This window comes from Bos taurus, chromosome 23 (genome assembly GCF_002263795.3).
Source record: "Bos taurus isolate L1 Dominette 01449 registration number 42190680 breed Hereford chromosome 23, ARS-UCD2.0, whole genome shotgun sequence".
NCBI lineage: Eukaryota > Metazoa > Chordata > Mammalia > Artiodactyla > Bovidae > Bos > Bos taurus.
The window spans coordinates 29,777,959-29,798,299 of NC_037350.1; the positions used below are offsets into that span (position 1 = coordinate 29,777,959).

Consider the following 20,341-nt stretch of genomic DNA (forward strand, 5'->3'; position numbering starts at 1 on the left):
ATTCCAAAATTCAAACCATCAGAATCTTGTTGATGTTCATTGATCACTCAATCTCTTATTACATTGAGTAGAGATAGACAAATACAATTTATTATTGGGCATGAAACTCCTATATCTTCAGATTAATATCAGTGCATATTTTCTTGATAACCAAATCTTAACATAGGCTTTTTATTGAAGTATAGTTGATTTAAGATGCTGTGTCAATCTCTGCTGTACAGCAAACTCATTTTTACACATATGTACATTAAATAGATTATTTTTACAGACTGGTTATAATAGAGGGTATGGCACACATCATCCTCTGAGTTTCTTAACATGAGACTAGTAAAAGGCAAGAGTTTTTTATGCTGATGAAGTGCACTTTAACTCCTTATTTTTCATTCATGGCTTGCCTCTGTCATGTTTGCATTTTAACTCAAAACAACTCAGCAAGAAAGACAGGAAGGGCTTCATCACCTTTTCTTCACAAAAATGATTAATTAGAAGCTTTAAGTCCAGAAAATGTATGAGGTAAAAGCCTGAAGAATGTCTGTGCCAAGCCGTCTGTTGTACTGCCGTGACGCTCCTATCTACAGACCCCTGACAGCTGCCCTTGAGGACCTCCCTCTCTTTCAGTAGACAATGATTAAAGTTAAATATTCTTGATATGTACATAAAACTGACCTCTACTACATGGATCTCAGGGTCCCTGGACAAAGGTCAACAGAGAGTAAACCCTGAAAAAAACAGAAAATGTCATGAAAAAAATCAGATTTTGCCTCGTGTAGTACTATTCCCAGTGACAGGGAGGGAGAAGGGAATTTGACTACATTTGTTTGTATTCTCACCCCAAGCAGACCCATACATTTATCTCTCTATGATGTAATAATTATTTATAGACAGAATATAATTCTTTGTAAGTTTAATTATTTAGAGGCACTCACAGACCTTTCTAGACATCTTATTTTTTCAATTATCTCTGAACTTTGTGAAGCTGTAGGAAGTACTTATCACAGGATAACTTTTTATTCATCCTGTGGGGCTAAGACTATCAAATGACTGGCAGCATACATTGGCCTTTGCACAGTCAGCCATCCAGTGTATCATCCACCAGCTGCTTTCTCCCATGCCGCACGACCCTGACTCTCACTCCCAACACAAGCATTTGCATTTACTGTCTGCAGTCTAAATGGGACAGTATACTTATGAAATGAAATCTTTGTGATGTCCCTACTTAAGAAAGAGTGAGGCATTCTCCATTTCTGGTTTGGATTTCTTCCTTGTTTCCTCCATCAGTGTCACTGAGGAAATAGCAGTTCTTCCTAGGTACAGGAAGATAGAATTAGTAAGTATTATATTAATAACATATTTGTGTATTTAACTGATAAAAGAGATGACAACTTCTCCACAATCAGAGTTTTTATGCAACTGCATAGGCTATTATTGAGAACTGAAGATATTTAAGAAAATGTTTTGGGTTCAAAAAAAAGATAATAGACTATTAGCTCTGTTTCTTTACTACAACCTTAACTGAATTGTGTTGCTACATGGGGAATATATACATTAAACTATATTAATTAATTTAACTAGATACAGTACACAGTAAATGTTTATAAATGCTTTAAGTGTAAATGCATCATAATAGAATACTTGATGTGTGAATAAATTTTTCAAAATCATATCCACCAAGGGTTTTGTAATCATTCAGAGTTGTTATTTCATATTTAACAGAATTTTGAATGAGTCCACTTGTTTCCATCCTTTTTTGTCCATTGTTTAATCTCAGGACCCATGAACAGTAACTGAAAAATACTCTGAAAATACTCTGAATTCAACAAATACTTGTAGAATGAATGAGTGAAGAAAGCAAGTCAGTGGCAAGACAATAGGAAATAAATATTTAGATATGATAACTTTATTTGATAAAATAATGGGATAAAAGCTAATTGTGCTGAAATTTTTTTTCCATTTTATGCCTGCTGACTAGATATAAAAGGGAAATTTTTTTCCATTTTATGTCTGCTGACTAGATTTGGCAACAGGATCAGTGTAACTTCCAAACTTTTAAAACTAGAGGTAAGAAATTTATCTCTGACTTGAGCTTGTTAAGAGCAATATAAAGATTTATATTTCCAGCTAAAAGAATCTTTTAATGACCTGCCTTTCTTTTTTTCAGGTCATGAGCATCAATTGTTCCTTGTGGAGAGACAATAGCATGTCTGTGAAACACTTTGCATTTACCAAATTCTCTGAGTTAACCGAACAGTGTTGGCTTTTATTTTCCTTCATCTTACTCATGTTCTTAGCATCACTGACAGGCAATGCTCTCATAGCCCTTGCCATCTGGACCAATTCAGTCCTCCATACCCCCATGTACTTCTTCCTGGCCAACTTGTCTCTCTTGGAGATTGGATACACTTGCTCTGTCATACCCAAGATGCTGCAGAGCCTTGTGAGTGAGGCCCGAGGAATCTCTCGGGAGGGCTGTGCTACACAGATGTTTTTCTTTGCCTTATTTGGGATCAGTGAATGCTATCTTTTGGCAGCCATGGCTTTTGATCGCTATACGGCCATATGCTCCCCACTTCACTATGCAACACGAATGAGTCGTGGAGTGTGCGTCCATTTAGCAATGGTTTCTTGGGGTGTGGGTTGCATAGTAAGCTTGGGCCAAACCAACTATATTTTTTCTTTGGACTTCTGCGGCCCCTGTGAAATAGACCACTTCTTCTGTGACCTCCCCCCTATTCTGGCACTAGCCTGTGGGGATACATCCCATAATGAGGCTGCAGTCTTTGTTGTGGCCACTCTTTGCATTTCCAGCCCATTTTTATTAATCATTGCTTCTTATGTCAGAATTTTAGCTGCCGTGCTCATCATGTCATCCCCTGAAGGTCGCCGAAAAGCTCTTTCTACCTGTTCTTCCCACCTACTGGTAGTAACGCTATTCTATGGCTCAGCATCTGTCAGCTATTTGAGGCCCAAGTCTAGCCATTCACCTGGGGTAGATAAACTCCTGGCCCTCTTCTACACAGTGGTGACATCCATGCTCAACCCTATCATCTACAGTTTACGGAACAAGGAAGTCAAGACAGCTCTTTGGAGAACTCTGGGCAAGAAAAAGCTTTGACTCATGGGTACAAATAGCAACCCACTTAAACATTCTTTCCTGGGATATCTCACAGACAGAAGAGTCTTGCAGGGCACAATCCATGGTGTTGCAGAAGAGCTGGACACAACTTGTGACTAAACAGCAACAACATACTAGAGGACCATAAAAATTTCTCTTTGAAAAAGATGCATACTCAATCTAAAAGGAAAGAAAGAAAAGGAAGGAAGGGAGAAAAAATGCACTTGTCAAACTGTTTTGTAATAACCTTCTTTAATAACAGCAATTGTAATTTTGGAGACAGCAGTCTTCTTATTGCTACAGTTCTGATTGTCAAGTTCTGGAATGAAATTGGCTACCAAAGAATTTTGATACGTAAGTCCAGTACTAGACAGGTTTTCCAAAATATTTCAGTTTAGGTTAATGTACAGACTTAAAATGGGGCTTCCCAGGTGGCACTAGTGGCAAAGAACCCATCTGCCAATGTAGGAGACGTAAGAGATGTGAGTTCAATCCCTGGGCTGGGAAGATCCCCTGAAGGAAGCACAGTAACTCACTCCAGTATTCTTGCCTGGAGAATCCCATGGAGAGAGGATCCTGGTGGGTTATGGTCCATAGGGTCGGAAAGAGTCAGACACGACAAAGCAACTTAATCCACGTGCATGCACAGGCTTAAAGTACAAATTACCAGCTTATATCTCAGAAGTCTAGGACATTCTTACCTATACCTTTAGGCATTTTCTAGTCCATGAGAGGATAAAGCACTATAAGGGCTTCCCTTGTAGCTCAGTTGGTAAAGAATCTGCCTGCAACACAGGAGACTCGGGTTCGATTCCTGGGTAGGGAAGATCCCTGGAGAAGGAAATGGCAACCCACTCCAGTATTCTTGCCTGGAGAATCCCATGGACAGAGGAACCTGGTGGGCTACAGTCCACGGGGTCACAAGAGTCAGACATGACTTAGCTACTAAGCCACCACCACCACCAGTCCATGAGAGGTTCATATGACTTCTGCTCTGGTCACTGGGAGGGCTTCCCTCATAGCTCAGTTGGTAAAGAATCCGCCTGCAATGCAAAAGACCCTGGTTCCTTTCCTGGGTGGGGAAGATCCCCTGGAGAAGGGAAAGGCTACCCACTCCAATATTCTAGCCTGGAAAATTCCATGGTCAGTCCATGGGGTTGCAGAGTCAGACAGGACTTAGCGACTTTCACTTTCACATTCTGGTCGCTGAGTAGCGCTTCCACAAATATCTGTCTCTTGCGACTCTTAGTTCCCAAACAACTCTATGATGTGAAATATTTCCTTCCATAAAAATATTTTAAAATTTTTTATCCTTACTAATTCGGAGAAGGCAATGGCACCCCACTCCAATACTCTTGCCTGGAAAATCCATGGATGGAGGAGCCTGTAGGCTGCAGTCCATGGGGTCCCTAAGAGTCGGACATGACTGAGCGACTTCACTTCCACTTTTTACTTTCATGCATTGGAGAAGGAAATGGCAACCCATTCCAGTGTTCTTCCCTGGAGAATCCCAGGGATGGGGGAGCCTGGTGGGCTGCCGTCTATGGGGTCGCACAGAGTCTGACATGACTGAGCGACTTAGAAGCAGCAGTAGCAGCATAGAGTTAAATAAATTTTTTTTTGAGTTGTGGGTACTATGAAAATAGGTAACCATCCAAAAGAGAAAAGTCATAAAATTCAGAGGAATTTGTTGCAGAATAATATGAGAAATTTTTACCGAGAGTCTCCATAGTAAAAAAATTTTTTAAAAGAAAGAGAAATCAGATTTAAATTCAAGAAAGGAAGAATAAAGCTGAACTAAACATAATTAATAAAAGCAATTTTAATTTTTATGTAGTTTACCAAATGTACATACGTGCAGATGAATTCTGAAAGAATATATTTGGAACTCATTCAAAAACTTTCTCTTAAGAGAAATGAACATAGTTACAACATAATCAAGTACCTCTAGTCATCTATAGAAGCATTACCTTAAATTTGAACATCAAGTTCTCAGGGAGGTGCTGTGATCTATAAGTGATTAATAACTACTCATAGTAGTGATAATGTGACAAGGAAAGAAGACCTCTGACTGCTGCCATGACAATTTACAGATAGAATGAATAAGTTCTAGCAATCTAACATAGAGCATGCTGACTGTAGTTAATAATACTGTACTGTGTTTGAAATTTGCTAACAAAGTAGACCTTAACTGTTCCTATCACCCACATACACAAAGGATAGCTATGTGAGACAGTGAATATGTTACTTAACTTGATTGTGGTAATCATTTCACAATGACAATATAAAATCATCACATTACCCACCTTAAGTCTAACTCTTGACAATTTTTATTATTTTATCTCAATAAGGCTGAGAAAAAGATGTGATGATGCTACAATCACAGAATGGTAGTGATGTTCACTAATGACAAAGATGTGTTTTGCCAGATATGCTCATTTTACCAAAAGCTATTTAGTTCACCAAAGACCAAAACATAATACACTGTGGTGTTTATTTGTATCTGTGTGCACCTAATGAAGAATAGAAATAATCTGAACACGTGAAAATAACTACTTGACAATTACACTATAGAAGTAGGCAGGAGTTATCTGTAGGCATTAAAGATTATTACTTTTACATGTGCTTATTAATCTTAAAAATGATTATTTATTAAAAATTAAGGCAAGTAACAGGCTTTCTGGGAGTTCAGTGGTCAAGAATCTGCCTGCAATGCAGAAGATGCAAGAACTCCATCCTGCCACAGGCTCCATCCCTGGGCTGGGAAGATCCCCTGGAGGAGGGAATGGAAACTGACTCCAGTATTCTTGCCTTGGAGAATCCCATGGACAGAGGAGCCTAGCAAGCTACAGTCCATTGGGTCGCACAGAGTTGAACATGATTGAAGCAACTGAGCGTGGCATGGAAGGAAAGTTAAAAACAATTTGTATAGCATCATCATATCTGTTTACTTTACTAGTTTTGAAAAGTTTTGTAAGTCTGAAATGATCAAAAACTGAACATTTATATGTAAAAGAATGTCTGCAACATTTCCACTCATCATATAAAAAAAATAAACTCAAAATCGATTAAAGACCTAAATTTAAGACCAGAATCCATAAAACTCCTAAGAGAGAAAATAGGCAGAACACTCTTTGAGATAAATCATAGCAACATTTTTTTGAATCTGTATGCTAAGGCAAAAGAAACAAAAGCAAAAACAAACTAGACCTACTTAATGTTAAAAAGCTTTTGCACAGGAAATATATACATGTGTATGTATATATATATGTGTGTGTGTATATATATATATATATATAAAACAAAATGATAATCCACAAAAAGATGACCGACTGAATGGGAGAAAATATTTGTAAATGGTATGACTGGTAAGTGGTTAATATCCAAAATATATAAACAGCTCATATAACTCAGTATCAATAAGACCAAAAAACTCAATCAAAAAATAGGCAGAAAGCATGAATAGACATTTTTCCAAAGAAGACATATAGATGGCTAACAGGCACATTCATGTTGATGTGTGGCAGAACAAATACAATACTGTAAAGTAATTAGCATCCAATTAAAATAAATAAATTTAAATTAAAAAAATAAAATGAAAACATTAAAATTACAGCTTAAATGTTTAAGTATTATTTGACCTAAAATAAAGGAAATAAATTTACCAGTTGTAGTTTCCCCCCCAAAAAAAAGGATGTTCCACATCATTAATTATTAGAGAAATGCAAATCAAAACCAGAATGAGACATTACCTCATACCTATCAGAATGGTTATCATCCAAAACTTTACAAACAACAAATGTTGGCAAGAATGTGGAAAAAAGAAACTCTTTTAGACCCTTGATGGGAATGTAAACTGATACAGCCACTGCAGAAAACTTACTAGAGGTTTTCAAACACTAAAAGTACAACTACTCTACAATCCAGCAATTCCATTCCTGAGTATATATATCTGAAGAAAACAAAAACACTAATTTGAACAGATATGTACAATCCAACGTTCATTGCAGCATTATTTACAATAGCCAAGATATGGAAGCAACCTTAGTGTTCACCAACATTTGAATGGATAAAGGAGATAAAGGGGAGATTATAATATATATATAACATATATATATTAAATATCAATATAAACACTCCATGTTATCACTTCTACATGGAATCTAGAAAAAGTAAACAATTGGAAATGGGGAAGATGGTGAAGGAATAGGATGGGGAAACCACATTCTCCCCCACAAATTCATCCAAAGATCATTTGAATGTTGAGCAACTTCCACAAAACAACTTCCGAACACTGGCAGAAGACACCATGCACCCAGAAAGGCAGCCCATTCTCTTTAAAAGCAGGTAGGACAAAATACAAAAGACAAAAAGAGAGACAAAAGAGTTAGGGATGGAGACCCATACCAGGGAGGGAGTCGTGAAGAAGGAAAAGTTTCCAAACACCAGGAAACCCTCTTACCAGCGGGCCTGTGGGGAGTTTTGGAATCTCAGAGTGCAACATGATTGGGAGGAAAAAAAAAAAAAAACCCACAGAATAGGCGCCTAACCACAACTCCCAGTGGAGAAGTAGCCCAGACACTCTTTGCATCTGCCACCAGCGAGCGGGGGCTGAACAGGGAGGCGCAGGTTGCAGGCTTAGGGTAAGGACCAGGTCTGAATGCGCTGAGGACAATCTGAGGGAGCTAACATGAGATAGCATCACAAACTGTGGGATAGCCAGAAAGAGGAAAAAAAAAGATAGAGAAAGAGAACTTTCCCCTCGAAAAGCTCTAACCTAAGGCACAGCCTGGCTTGCTCACATAACAAAGGACTGAGCGAATACCAGAGGAGAGCTAGCCAACTGCAGACCAGCCCATCCACCCATGGGAGGCAGAGAGGAAGGCTGGCGACAGCCAGAACCGGAAGGCAAAGGGCAATCTCGGCCCCAGAGATGGCATCCCCCACCAAACTGTGAGCAGGCTCCTAGTTGCTAATCAAGTGTTCCTAAGATCCTAGACAGTTGACATCTGCCAGGATGGTCACAGCCAGAGATCAGCTCCCCAAAGGAGACACACGGCACACCTGAGACGGCACTCCTGCAGCGCACCCAAGAAACCAAGTGGCCAGGACTGAGGAGGTGATTAAGATGCACGATTCACCTGGGACAGTGTCCTTGCCAAGCACCTGGTCGCCTGAGCTGCTAGGACCTGGGAAGGGCACAAAACGCAGGCCCAACCAAATTTGTGCCTTTGCGGAGTACCCGAGAACCTGAATCTGAGTGTCTTAGACCTAGGAAGTGCACGAAACCCAGGGCCCGCTTTGGACAATTCCCCTGCAGAGCAACCTGGAGCCTGAGCAGTGTAGACCAGAAAAGCACACACAACATGAGCTGGGGCAAACCCATTGTGGTTTATACACTGGGAGCACTCCCCACACACGCCAGTGACATTTGTTTGCAGTGTTCTGTCCTCCCCACAGCACAACTGAACAAGTGAGCCTAACTAAGTGACCACCTTTGCCCCCTTGTGTCAGGGCAGAAATTAGACACTGGAGAGACTTGAAAACAGAGGAAGCCAAAATAAACAAAGAAGAGGGAACAACTCTGGAAGTGATAGGTGCAACAGATTTAAACCATGTAGTTAGCATTGACTAAGCATTGGAAGGTGCCTATAGACCTTGAGAAGAAGTATAAGCTAGAACAAGGAACTATCTGAAACTGAACTGACCCTACATTGCCCTCAATAGCTCCAGAGAAATTCCTAGATAATTCTCATTTTTATAACCTACTATTACTTTGAAAAAAAAAAAAGACCCTATTTTATTTTTTAATTAAATAATTTATTTTAATTGGAGGCTAATTACTTTACATATTGTAGTAGTTTTTGCCATACATTGACAAAAATCAGCTATGGGTGTACATGCGTTCCCCATCCTGAACCCTGCTCCAACCTCCATCCCCATCCCATCCCTCTGGGTCATCCCAGTACACCGGCCCTGAGCACCCTGTCTCATGCATCAAACCTGGACTGGCTATCTATTTCACATATGGTAATATACATGTTTCAATGCTATTCTCTCAAATCATCCCACTCTCGCCTTCCCCCACAGAGTTCAAAAGTCTGTTCTTTACATCTGTGTCTCTTTTGCTGTCTCACATATAGAAGGCCCTATTTTTAAAGCAAATTTCATATACATATTTTATAATTTTTGTGATTGAATTTTTTAATATTTATAATATTGTATTTTTGAATGGGAAAGACTAGAGATCTCTTCAAAAAAATTAGAGATACAAAGGGAACATTTCATGCAAAGATGGGCTCGAGAAAGGACAGAAATGATATGGACCTAACAGAAGCAGAAGATATTAAGAAGAGGTGGCAAGAATACACAGAAGAACTGTACAAAAGAGATCTTCAGGACCCAGATAATCATGCTGGTGTGATCACTCACCTAAAGCCAGACATCCTAGAATGTGAAGTCAAGTGGGCCTTAGAAAGCATCACTATGAACAAAGCTAGTGGAGGTGACAAAATTCCAGTTGAGCTATTTCAAATCCTGAAAGATGATACTGTGAAAGTGCTGCACTCAATATGCCAGCAAATTTGGAAAACTCAGCAGTGGCCACAGGACTGGAAAAGGTCAGTTTTCATTCCAATCCCAAAGAAAGTGAGTGTGAAGTTGTTCAGTCATGTCTGACTCTTTGCGATCCCATGGACTGTAGTCTACCAGGCTTCTCTGTCCATGGGATTTTCCAGGCAAGAGTACTGGAGTGGGTTAGCCATTCGCCTTCTACAGGGGATCTTCCTGACCCAAGGATCAAACCCAGGTCTCCTGCATTGCAGGCAGACACTGTACCCTCTGAGCCACCAGGGAAGCCCCAGGAAATCCCAAAGAAAGGCAGTGCCAAAGAATGTTCAAACTACCGCACAACTGCACACATCTCACATGCTAGTCAAGTAATGCTCAAACTTCTCCAAGCCAGGCTTCAGCAATACGTGAACCGTGAACTTCCAGATGTTCAAGCTGGTTTTAGAAAAGGCAGAGGAACCAGAGATCAAATTGCCAACATCTGCTGGATCATCGAAAAAGCAAGAGAGTTCCAGAAAAACATCTATTTCTGCTTTATTGACTATGCCAAAGCCTTTGACTGTGTGGATCACAATAAACTGTGGGAAATTCTGAAAGAGATGGGAATACCAGACTACCTGACTTTCCTCTTGAGAAACCTATATGCAGGTCAGGAAGCAACAGTTAGAACTGGACATGGAACAACAGACTGGTTCCAAATAGGAAAAGGAGTATGTCAAGGCTGTATATTATCATCCTGCTTATTTAACTTATATGCAGAGTACATCATAAGAAACACTGGGCTGGAAGAAGCACAAGCTGGAATCAAGATTGCCGGGAGAAATATCAATAACCACAGATATGCAGATGACAGCACCCATATGACAGAAAGTGAAGAGGAACTCAAAAGCCTCTTGATGAAACTGAAAGTGGAGAGTGAAAAAGTTGGCTTAAAGATCAACATTCAGAAAACGAAGATCATGGCATCTGGTCCCATCACTTCATGGCAAATAGATGGGGAAACAGTGGAAACAGTGTCCGACTTTATTTTGGGGGGCTCCAAAATCACTGCAGATGGTGACTGCAGCCATGAAATTAAAAGACGCTTACTCCTTGGAAGGAAAGATATGACCAACCTAGATAGCATATTGAAAAGCAGAGACATTACTTTGCCAACAAAGGTCCATCTAGTCAAGGCTATGGTTTTTCCCGTGGTCATGTATGGATGTGAAAGTTGGACTGTGAAGAAAGCTGAGCTCCAAAGAATTGATGCTTTTGAACTGTGGTGTTGAAGAAGACTCTTGAGGGTCCCTTGGACTGCAAGGAGATCCAACCAGTCCATTCTAAAGGACATCAGTCCTGGGTGCTCATTGGAAGGACTGATGATGCTAAAGCTGAATCTCCAGTACTTTGGCCACCTCATGCGAAGAGTTGACTCATTGGAAAAGACTCTGATGCTGGGAGGGATTAGGGGCAGGAGAAGGGGATGACAACAGAGGATGAGATGGCTGGATGGCATCACCGACTCGACGGACATGTGTTTGGGTGAAGTCCAGGAGTTGGTGATGGACAGGGAGGCCTGGTGTGCTGCAATTCATGGGGTCGCAAAGAGTTGGACATGACTGAGTGACTGAACTGAACTGAACCGAAGACTCTAATCTTCAGTACCAATTTTTACTTAGGGGTGTGATTACTGGCTTGATTGCTGTCCCCTTTTGACTCTCCCTCTTCTTCCCCAGGTCACCTCTATCTCCTCCCTCCCCTTTCTCATCTCTACTTAATTCTGTGAATCTCTCTGGGTGTTCCAGGCTGCGGAGAACACTTAGGGAACTTATTACTGGCTAGATTGGTCTCTCCCCTTTTGACTCCCCATCTTCTCCTCCTGGTCACCTCTAACTCCCACCTCCCTCTTCTCTTTTTTATGTAACTCTGTGAACCTCTCAGGTTGTCCCTCGCTGTGGAGAATCTTTTCACCACTAACCTAGATGTTTTATCATCTGTGCAGTATGGATGGAGAAGTCTTGAGGCTACTGTAAGAATAAAATTGAAAGCCACAGGCAGGAGACTTAAATCCAAAACTTGAGAACATCAGAAAACTCCTTACTCCAGGGAATAGTAATCAACAAGAGCTCATCCAAAAGCCTCCATACCTACACTGAAACCAAGCTCCACTCAAGAGTCAACAAGTTCCAGAGCAAGACACACCACGCTAATTCTCTAGCAATGCAGGAACATAGCCCTTAGTATCAAAATACAGGCTGCCCAAAGTCACACCAAACCCACAGACACCTCAAAACTCACAATTGAGTCTGAGTGAACTCCAGGAGTTGGTGATGGACAGGGAGGCCTGGAGTGCTGCGATTCATGGGGTCACAAAGAGTTGGACACGACTGAGCAGTTGATCTGATCTGATCTGATGCAGCTAAATGAATTAAGCAAATACTAACAGGTCTGAAGGGAGAAACAGACAACACTACAACACAGTAATAGTAGGGGACTTCATTTTCAGCAATGGGTACATTACCCAGAAAGAAAATCTATTTTAAAAATTGGACTTGAACCATACTTTATACCAATTGGACTTAACAGACTTTCATATATATCCCATCTATCAGCACAAGGATAAACATTCTCTTCAAGTGTACATAGAATATTCTTGCAAGATAGATCTGATAAGTCTATGAAATTTTTCTTTTGAGTAATTTTGTTTGTGAATTGTAATTGGAATATGGTGGATTTGTATCTGAAAATTTAGGCAGTGAGAGACCTGGGTACTGCATGCAGTATCCCAAATAGTGGTATTTCCATAAATGCAAGATGGTTCAAAGAACTCAGTTATGTCTTTTAAGTTTTTTAAAGTTTTTGTTTTCCTCTGTGATGGTTCACTCTATGTGGCCCCAATTATTTACTAAAAGTTCTTTTATAGACATGATTCTTGGCTCTTAATTTTCTGTAAAGTAGCTTAAGCATAATTGAATATACCCCATATACACCTAGTTGGAGATAAAGACTGAATCACAGATAAACAAAGGAAAAAACAAAGACATCAGAATCAATATAACTGCAAGCCATACAGAAAATTGAGGGGAAGATTTTGGATGTGTTTTTCATTTTAATACTTTAGGAAATAGGGTTTGAACCAATCATACCTAAACTTTAAAGGCTTCAAAAACTACAACTGACATTTGAGTTACCATTCAAAATTCAGGTTTTGCCAAGATTTTACTTTAAATTTAATTATTCTTCAGCTCAATGTGGGTTCAGTTTAAAGTGTTATATACATAGTATACATTTCAGATGGAGATGGTGGCAGTAACATAGGTAATGAAATTATACTTTGATAAAAATACATTTGTTTGGAAAATGTGTCAGTTGATTTTTATAATGAACTTTCTAACCACAAATATTCAAATCAGATTGAGTTTGAAAAGGAAAAAACAACTAGCATTTTCATACAGCTTTTATCACAAATATTTTCTAATATATTTTCACATAATTCTTTCAAATACCCATCAGATTCATCAACTCATTTTTCAAGAGTCTAGTACTCAGTCAACTCAGACATTCTTTATCACTTCTTAAGTTAAGCAGGTGCACCATGCTCTAACTTCACTAACAAAACCTAGCCTAGGATGACCACTACTTTATGTGCTATATAGCACAGCTTTGCAACTTATTTTCACCTCCTTTACAAGTCTCACTGACTTGAAAAAAAAAAAAAGGAAAATATGAGGGGCATTATTTGAAAGCCCTTTTTGGTACAATTCATCAAAATTATTTTCTTACTAATGATAATGGAATATCAAAGAATACACTAAATTTTTTTTCAATATTAACTAGTATTCAAAAGAGAATAACAGTGTTGGAGTAAAGACTTATCTTTCATTATTAAACCAAAGACAGAAGAAAAATTTTATGACAAATTTTGCCTATAAAGGGAGAAACTGAAAGACATATTCTAGGTCATTTTAAATTAAGAATATCATCTCTCCATAGGAATTTTACATCTGAATTTTATCAATTTTTACAACAAATTCTATGCTTCATCTTCAGTTAAGTGAAGGATATTTTTATTGGATTTCTGCACTGAAAAAATTAATATTGATGCTTGATTCATGTTTTACATGGCTGTTATATCCACTGAAGAGTGATTACTATTTAGGCAGACTGTGTTTAATTCCTATCTGCTACCTGAACTCTGTGACCTTGTGAGAGTACAAAATAAGTGCTAATAGAGTGAGTGAATGAAAGAAGGGTTGGCGTGTGGATGGGTAGATGAACTATTGGTGAAACAGATGCTCCATTATACCATTATTGTCACAAGTATAGTAGACCATTCTCACCCCACTAGTCTCTTTACGGCCCCTCTTACATCTTTGTTTCTGAGGGTGTAGATTAGAGGGTTGAGGCTAGGTGTGACAACAGTATAAAACAGGGCAATGAACTTGCCTTGATCTTGAGAATTTCCTGATGGTGGCTGGAGGTATATACACATGACTGGAATGAAAAAGAGGGATACAACCATAAGATGGGCTCCACACGTCCCAAAGACTTTCTGGAGTCCAGTTGTTGACTGCATCCTCAGCACTGCCCAGGCAATGGCACCATAGGAGCTGAGAATGAGGATGAGAGGTATGAGAACAAAAATGGAGCTCGTGACCATGAGGGTCAGCTCATTAGCATGAGTATCAACACATGACAGTCGAAGCAGTGCTGGAACTTCACAGAAGAAATGGTCCACTTGGCGATGTCCACACAGGGGTACCCAGAAGGCAAACAAGAAGTGAAGTGCTGAGTTGGAAAAGCCACTTACCCAACAAGCCACAGCCAACAGTTGACAGAAACGAGGGTGCATGAGGACAGTATAATGCAAGGGTCTACACACAGCTGCATAACGGTCATAGGACATCACCATCAGTAGCACACATTCTGTGGATCCCAATGCAAGGAAAAAATAAAGTTGAATCATACAGCCATTGTAAGAGATGGTTTTTACTGGGCCCCAGAGGTTGATCAGCAACTGAGGAATGGAGCTTGTGGTGTAGCAGAGATCCAGAAAAGAGAGATTTGAGAGGAAGAAGTACATGGGAGTGTGGAGATGGGAGTCCAGGTGTGACAAGATAATGATGAACAGGTTGCCTATCAATGTCATCAAGTAGAACATCAAGATAACCACAAAGAGAACTAACTCAAGCTGAGGCCAATTAGAAAAACCCAGTAGAACAAAGTTGTCTTCAGAACTTGCATTGATTCTTTCCATCATCATGCTTTGCTTGTTACCTAAGGAAAGAATTGTGTTGCGCTGTGCTAAGTCGCTTCAGCTGTGTCTGACTCTTTGTGACCCTATGAACAGAAGCCCACCAGGCTCCTCTGTCCATGGGATTCTCCAGACAAGAATACTGGAGTGGGTTGCCATTTCCTGCTCCAGGGGATCTTACCAATTCAGGGATCAAACCTGTGTCACTTTCATCTGTTGTCACGTGTTCTTTACCTCTAGCACCACCTGGGAAGTCCAAGGAAAGAACTACACAGATTCAAAAAAAGTGTGGAAATTCTCCAAGAACCATAGAAACACTTAGAAAAGAAACAGAAGCCAGATCAAAGAATTGAATACCAAGGCGATGGCACCCCACTATTATCTAACCTATAATATAATTATATATTATAGGTTAGATAATAATATAGTATCTATGTTCAATTTTCTTATTTTGTTAACTATACAATGATTATGTAAAATAGCATTCCTATTCTTAGGAAATAAACAATAGAATTTAGCAGAAAAGAACATGGTATCTCCAAATTAGACTATTATTGTCCAGAAAAAAAGATACCATAGATAGATAATAGATAGTGATAGGTAAATAGATAGAAATTAATATATTTATACATAGATAATAGATATATACATAGATGATAGATACATAGATTCATATGTGATAGATAGATATAGATAGATGAGAGAGAAAAAAAGAGATTATAGAATAAGTCTTTCAGGTAGAATGCAAACTATTGCTGAATCTACTTAAAAGGTTAATAGTTCTTTATACCACTTTAGCACATTTTCTGTAAATTCGATCTAAAATAAAAAGTAACAAAAAGTTACAAAGTATTTTTAACTTTCATGTTTCATCCAGATATTTGTGTTGTTATAGAAAAGTAACTTCTTAACTGTTGAGTTATTCTTACTCATCTAAGCAAGACATCTATGTTAAAAGTAACTTGAAAAAATCCTAATATACCAACAGAAGAAAATTTCCATAAAACAATCTTTTTTTTAAAACAAATAGCTTTAGTTTTCTCTTCATCATTTTCAGGCAATTTCTATTTATGTGATTATAGAAAACAGAATAATTGCAATCCCAATAATCTTACATATAGATGAAAAGATATGAGTAACATCAAATTTATTTGTGATTCCAAAATGCTTATATAGAGTGAAAATATTGAGCTTCAAGTAAATATTTTTATAGAATAACTTTATCTCCCTATTTTTTATTTGCACTCACAATTTATTTCTAAACTGAAAGCTAAATATGAATCTTACATATAGATGAAAAGATACAAGTAACATCAAATTTATTTGTGATTTCAAAATGTTTATATAGGGTGAAAATATTGAGCTTCAAGTAAATATTTTTATAGACTAACTTTATCTCCCTATTTTTTACTTGCACTTACAATTTATTTCTAAACTGAAAGCTAAATAGAAACATATGGACATCAACTTATGATTACTCATGATACAAACAAAGCTGAAAATCTTAGTTCACATGACTAGTCTGTGAAATAGATGGGGGAAACAGTAATAAAATGCCTTTTAAAGGACATAAAACATCACTGATTTGAAAAGAGGTATTTTTAGAAAAAGGAAGATAAAAGCCATCCAGAGAACAAAGAAGCAAGGAAGAATGTGAGGTTGGGGGAAGATGGAGAGGAATCCAACTACTGGTGCTGAAAGTTAAGTTTGCTCCTGTGTATCACAGGGTTGAGACACCTGAACACAGAGCCTCAAGGACGTTTTCACATTGTTTCTTTCCTCTAGGACAGTAACTGAGACCATATTCAAATTCTGCTCATAATTTATAATGTCTACATATATTTTTATTCTCCAACTTAGAGAAGAATTCTGAACGTTTATTGAAACCATTAAATGACTCTGTCATTTTATATATTGAACCTAGAGAACCTTAGGTTTCTTTTTATTAAAAATAATAATAATAAAGTGCATTTCATAAATATTTATGACTCCTAAGTGATTTTTTTTCTCTTGTGGGTTTTCAGTCTTTCATAGGAAAGATAAATACCGTCTTTTGTTATATAGTTACTATGACAAGGCATAATAACCACTATTTAAATATCCCGCCTTCTCTCTGTGAATGCTTTGCCTTACTCGACATTGACACATCATATCTGCTTCCCTTCTTCCACAGCCAATTTTTTCTCTCCCACTTTCTAATAAGCTATTGGCCAAATAAGTAAAATTCACAGCAGAGCCATCCATGGTTGCCTCTATTGCCTGTGTGTGTGCTCAGTCGTATCTGACTTTTTGTGACCCCATGGACTATATTCCACTATGTTCCTCTTTTCATGGGATTCTCCAGGCAAGAATACTGGAGTGGGTTGCCATTTCCTACTCCAGGGGATCCTCCCAACTCAGGGATCAAGCCCACGTCTCTTGCACCTCCTGCACTGGCAGGCAGATTCTTTACTATCACACCACTTGGGAATCCCCCAATTATCTCTACTGGGGTCTTTTAATTACTCATGTTTTATAAGTGCAATTCCTCAAAAAGCTGTGAGCAGTAGCTAATTTGTTGAGTTTCAGCATGAAAGTTAGAAATAGTTTAACCCCACAACAGTAAGACTGATTCAGGCCTTTAAACTCTTAATCATTCACTAGTTACACTAGACTACTTTCTGTAGCTCAGAAACCATGCAGGAGAGTCAGATATTACATTACTTAAAAAGAAAATTTTGTAATTAAACAGAAGATTAACATAAAGAACTTTAAGTTATGGAAGGAGAATAACTATAAAGATGCAACTAGAACTCTAAATGAATCTTGGACCAAGAGACAATATATAAGAAAGGACAAGTTTGGAAAGAGGCACTTCCTGCTTAAGGCTACAGGTCAGACCTCACCAGAGAAGGTGTTGTTGAGCCCACTGGATGATGAAGTTCACCATGGCTGAATCAAAAAGTGGCAATGGTCAAATAGTGAATTACGAAGATTACATCACGTAGAGATCACTGCCTCTTGAGAGATGATAGAAAAATCTAGAAATTATTTTTCAATTGCCCTAGAAGGGAAATAGTACATCATGAGAAATATAAACCCAAATTCAGTCATTGCTTCTTCTATTGTGGATATAACTTTCTTCTTCCTTGTTCAATTGCCTAAAAATCTTAGTATATTGATTAAAACAAAGTTACAGCCATATCTTAATCTGTTGTATGATCTATCCTTCAACATACTAATAAATGTTAGAGAGGAATATGAGATAAGAGACAAAAAAAAAAAAAACAGATGTAAGTAGAGAAAATGTAAGAACTTTATGGTTTACTTTACTTCTTACCAGAGGAGACAAAAATAAAGACTTCATCAAAGGTAGATTTCATGGGTTGTGAAATGAAATATCTCTTCTCTTTTTTTTAACTAAGATAGATGGAAGAAACAGTGGTGGACACAAGTGTCTTTTTCCCATTCCCATATCCTTGGCGAGGTTGTTTTTTCTTATATTAGTCCTTTAATACTCTCACCTAGTGCTTAAGTAAAACTCAAACAGTTCTTTCCACTTCTGTCCTTCCTGTGTCTGTCCTCATTCCCTATATTTGTCTACAGAATCTATGCCCTCTATCAGTCCTATGTGTGGACTGATCTGATCTCTAGTTTTCATCTCTTGGAAATCACCAGCATAAATGGCTGTGTGTACCATATATTCTAATCTACTACATCAATATAGAAAAGCAGAGTCTGAAAATTACTGTGATTATCATTGCTACATAAGACAGAGTCCTGAGTCTACCAAAAAGATCTGGTTTTAGCTGGAAAGAGGAAGTCATTAGAGCATTCACTGTGTCAGGGGATGGACCTCCCCTTTTCCTAGAGCAAATGGTGCCTTTATGGAAACAAAAGAATAAACACTTGCTTTCCTTAACTGGGTTCAGTGGGAGGGTAAGTCCCAAAGCAGCAATTAATGCCCTTCAAAGAGTTGTCCTAGTTAGAACAGTTTCTAAGGAATACCTTCAACATGATACCATAAAGTTGTACTAAGATAACAATATCACTAATAAACATGTTTGAAGCCTGCTGTATAGGGAAGGGGATGAGTTGTCCTGAAGTTTCTTCCTGATTTCTTCATCATTCTAAGGGCCAAATTTAAAGGAATATTTGTCAGAGGTAGTCTAATGGGGAGGTGGAAAGGGAAGCATGAAACACTTCTAAAAACAGAATCCATAGGCTTCCCTGGTGGCTCAATGGTAAAGTACCCTTCTGCCATTGCAGGAAACGCTGGTTCAATCCCTGATTCAAGAAGATCCCACATACCTCGAAGAAACTAAGCCTGAGAGTCACAACTGTTGAGCCTGTTCTCTAGAGCCCAGGAGTCACAACTACTGAGCTCACGTGCTGTAGCTATTGAAGCCTGCGCACCCTAGAGCCAGTGCTCCACCACAAGAGAGGCCACTGCAATGACAAGACTGCCCACTGCAACTGGAGAGTAGCCCCAGCTCACTGCAACTAAAGAAAAGCCCAGGCAGCAATGAAGACGCTGCACAGTCAAAAATAAATAAATAAAAAGAATACATTTGAATCAGTTCTAATGAGGTGGATGAAATTGGAGCCTATTAAACAGAGTGAAGTAAGCCAGAAAGAAAAACACCAATACAGTATACTAACACATATATATATGGAATTTAGAAAGATGGTAACGACAACCCTGTATGCGAGACAGCAAAAGAGGCACAGATGTGTAGAACAGTCTTTTGGACTCTGTGGGAGAGGGAGAGGGTGGGATGATTTGAGAGAATGGCCTTGAAACACGTATAATATCATATAAGAAACTAATCGCCAGTCCAGGTTCGATGCAGGATACAGGATGCTTGGGGCTGGTGCACTGGGACGACCCAGAGGGAGGGTACGGGGAGGGAGGTGGGAGGGGGGTTCAGGATGGGGAACACGGGTACACCTGTGGCGAATTCATGTTGATGTATGGCAAAACCAATACAATATTGTAAAGTAATTAGCCTCCAATTAAAATAAATAAATTTAAATTAAAAAAATAAATAAATAAAATTATTTTTAATGGAATACGTAAAGACTAAACTTTGCCTTATTAATTTAATTCTGCCTGCCAACATTTTTAAGCTTCAAGGCCAAGTTTAGTACTGCAAAAGTATTGACAGAAATCTTTGAAGACCATTTAAACCGTAACAAAGACGGTAACTATCAAAACTCAGAAACATAACAAAATTATTTAATATTTCCAAACTTTTTTCTCAGTAATTTTCCTTGATGTCTTGTCAAGAGTTTTGCAATAATATATAAACAAGTGAAATTACCTTAGATTACTAATCTACATCCAATAATTTACTTGCTAGTATTAAAGTACACCACGAGTTTATAAATTAATGAACATTTTTAAATTGTTATATTGTTTCTAGCTAACATAGTTCATCTGT

The 20,341-nt window shown here is 38.4% G+C and overlaps 3 protein-coding genes across 3 annotated transcripts in view; 2 read left to right on the forward strand and 1 right to left on the reverse strand.

Moving 5' to 3' along the window:
- OR10AL42 (olfactory receptor family 10 subfamily AL member 42) overlaps positions 1–19,791 on the forward strand; it is an 80,651-nt gene extending 60,860 nt beyond the window's left edge. Inside the window, exon 2 of the mRNA XM_059880195.1 lies at positions 19,167–19,791. The gene's annotated coding sequence lies outside the window, so the exon portion shown is untranslated. The remainder of the gene's footprint in view (positions 1–19,166) is intronic.
- On the forward strand, positions 2,135–3,112 carry OR10AL43 (olfactory receptor family 10 subfamily AL member 43). Its single transcript, NM_001390622.1, has one exon. It carries the CDS (start codon positions 2,135–2,137, stop codon positions 3,110–3,112), a length of 978 nt encoding a protein of 325 aa, NP_001377551.1.
- On the reverse strand, positions 14,001–14,927 carry OR2J3B (olfactory receptor family 2 subfamily J member 3B). Its single transcript, NM_001390621.1, has one exon. The coding sequence runs from the start codon at positions 14,925–14,927 to the stop codon at positions 14,001–14,003; it is 927 nt and encodes a 308-aa protein (NP_001377550.1).
- Positions 19,792–20,341: the final 550 nt, after the last annotated feature.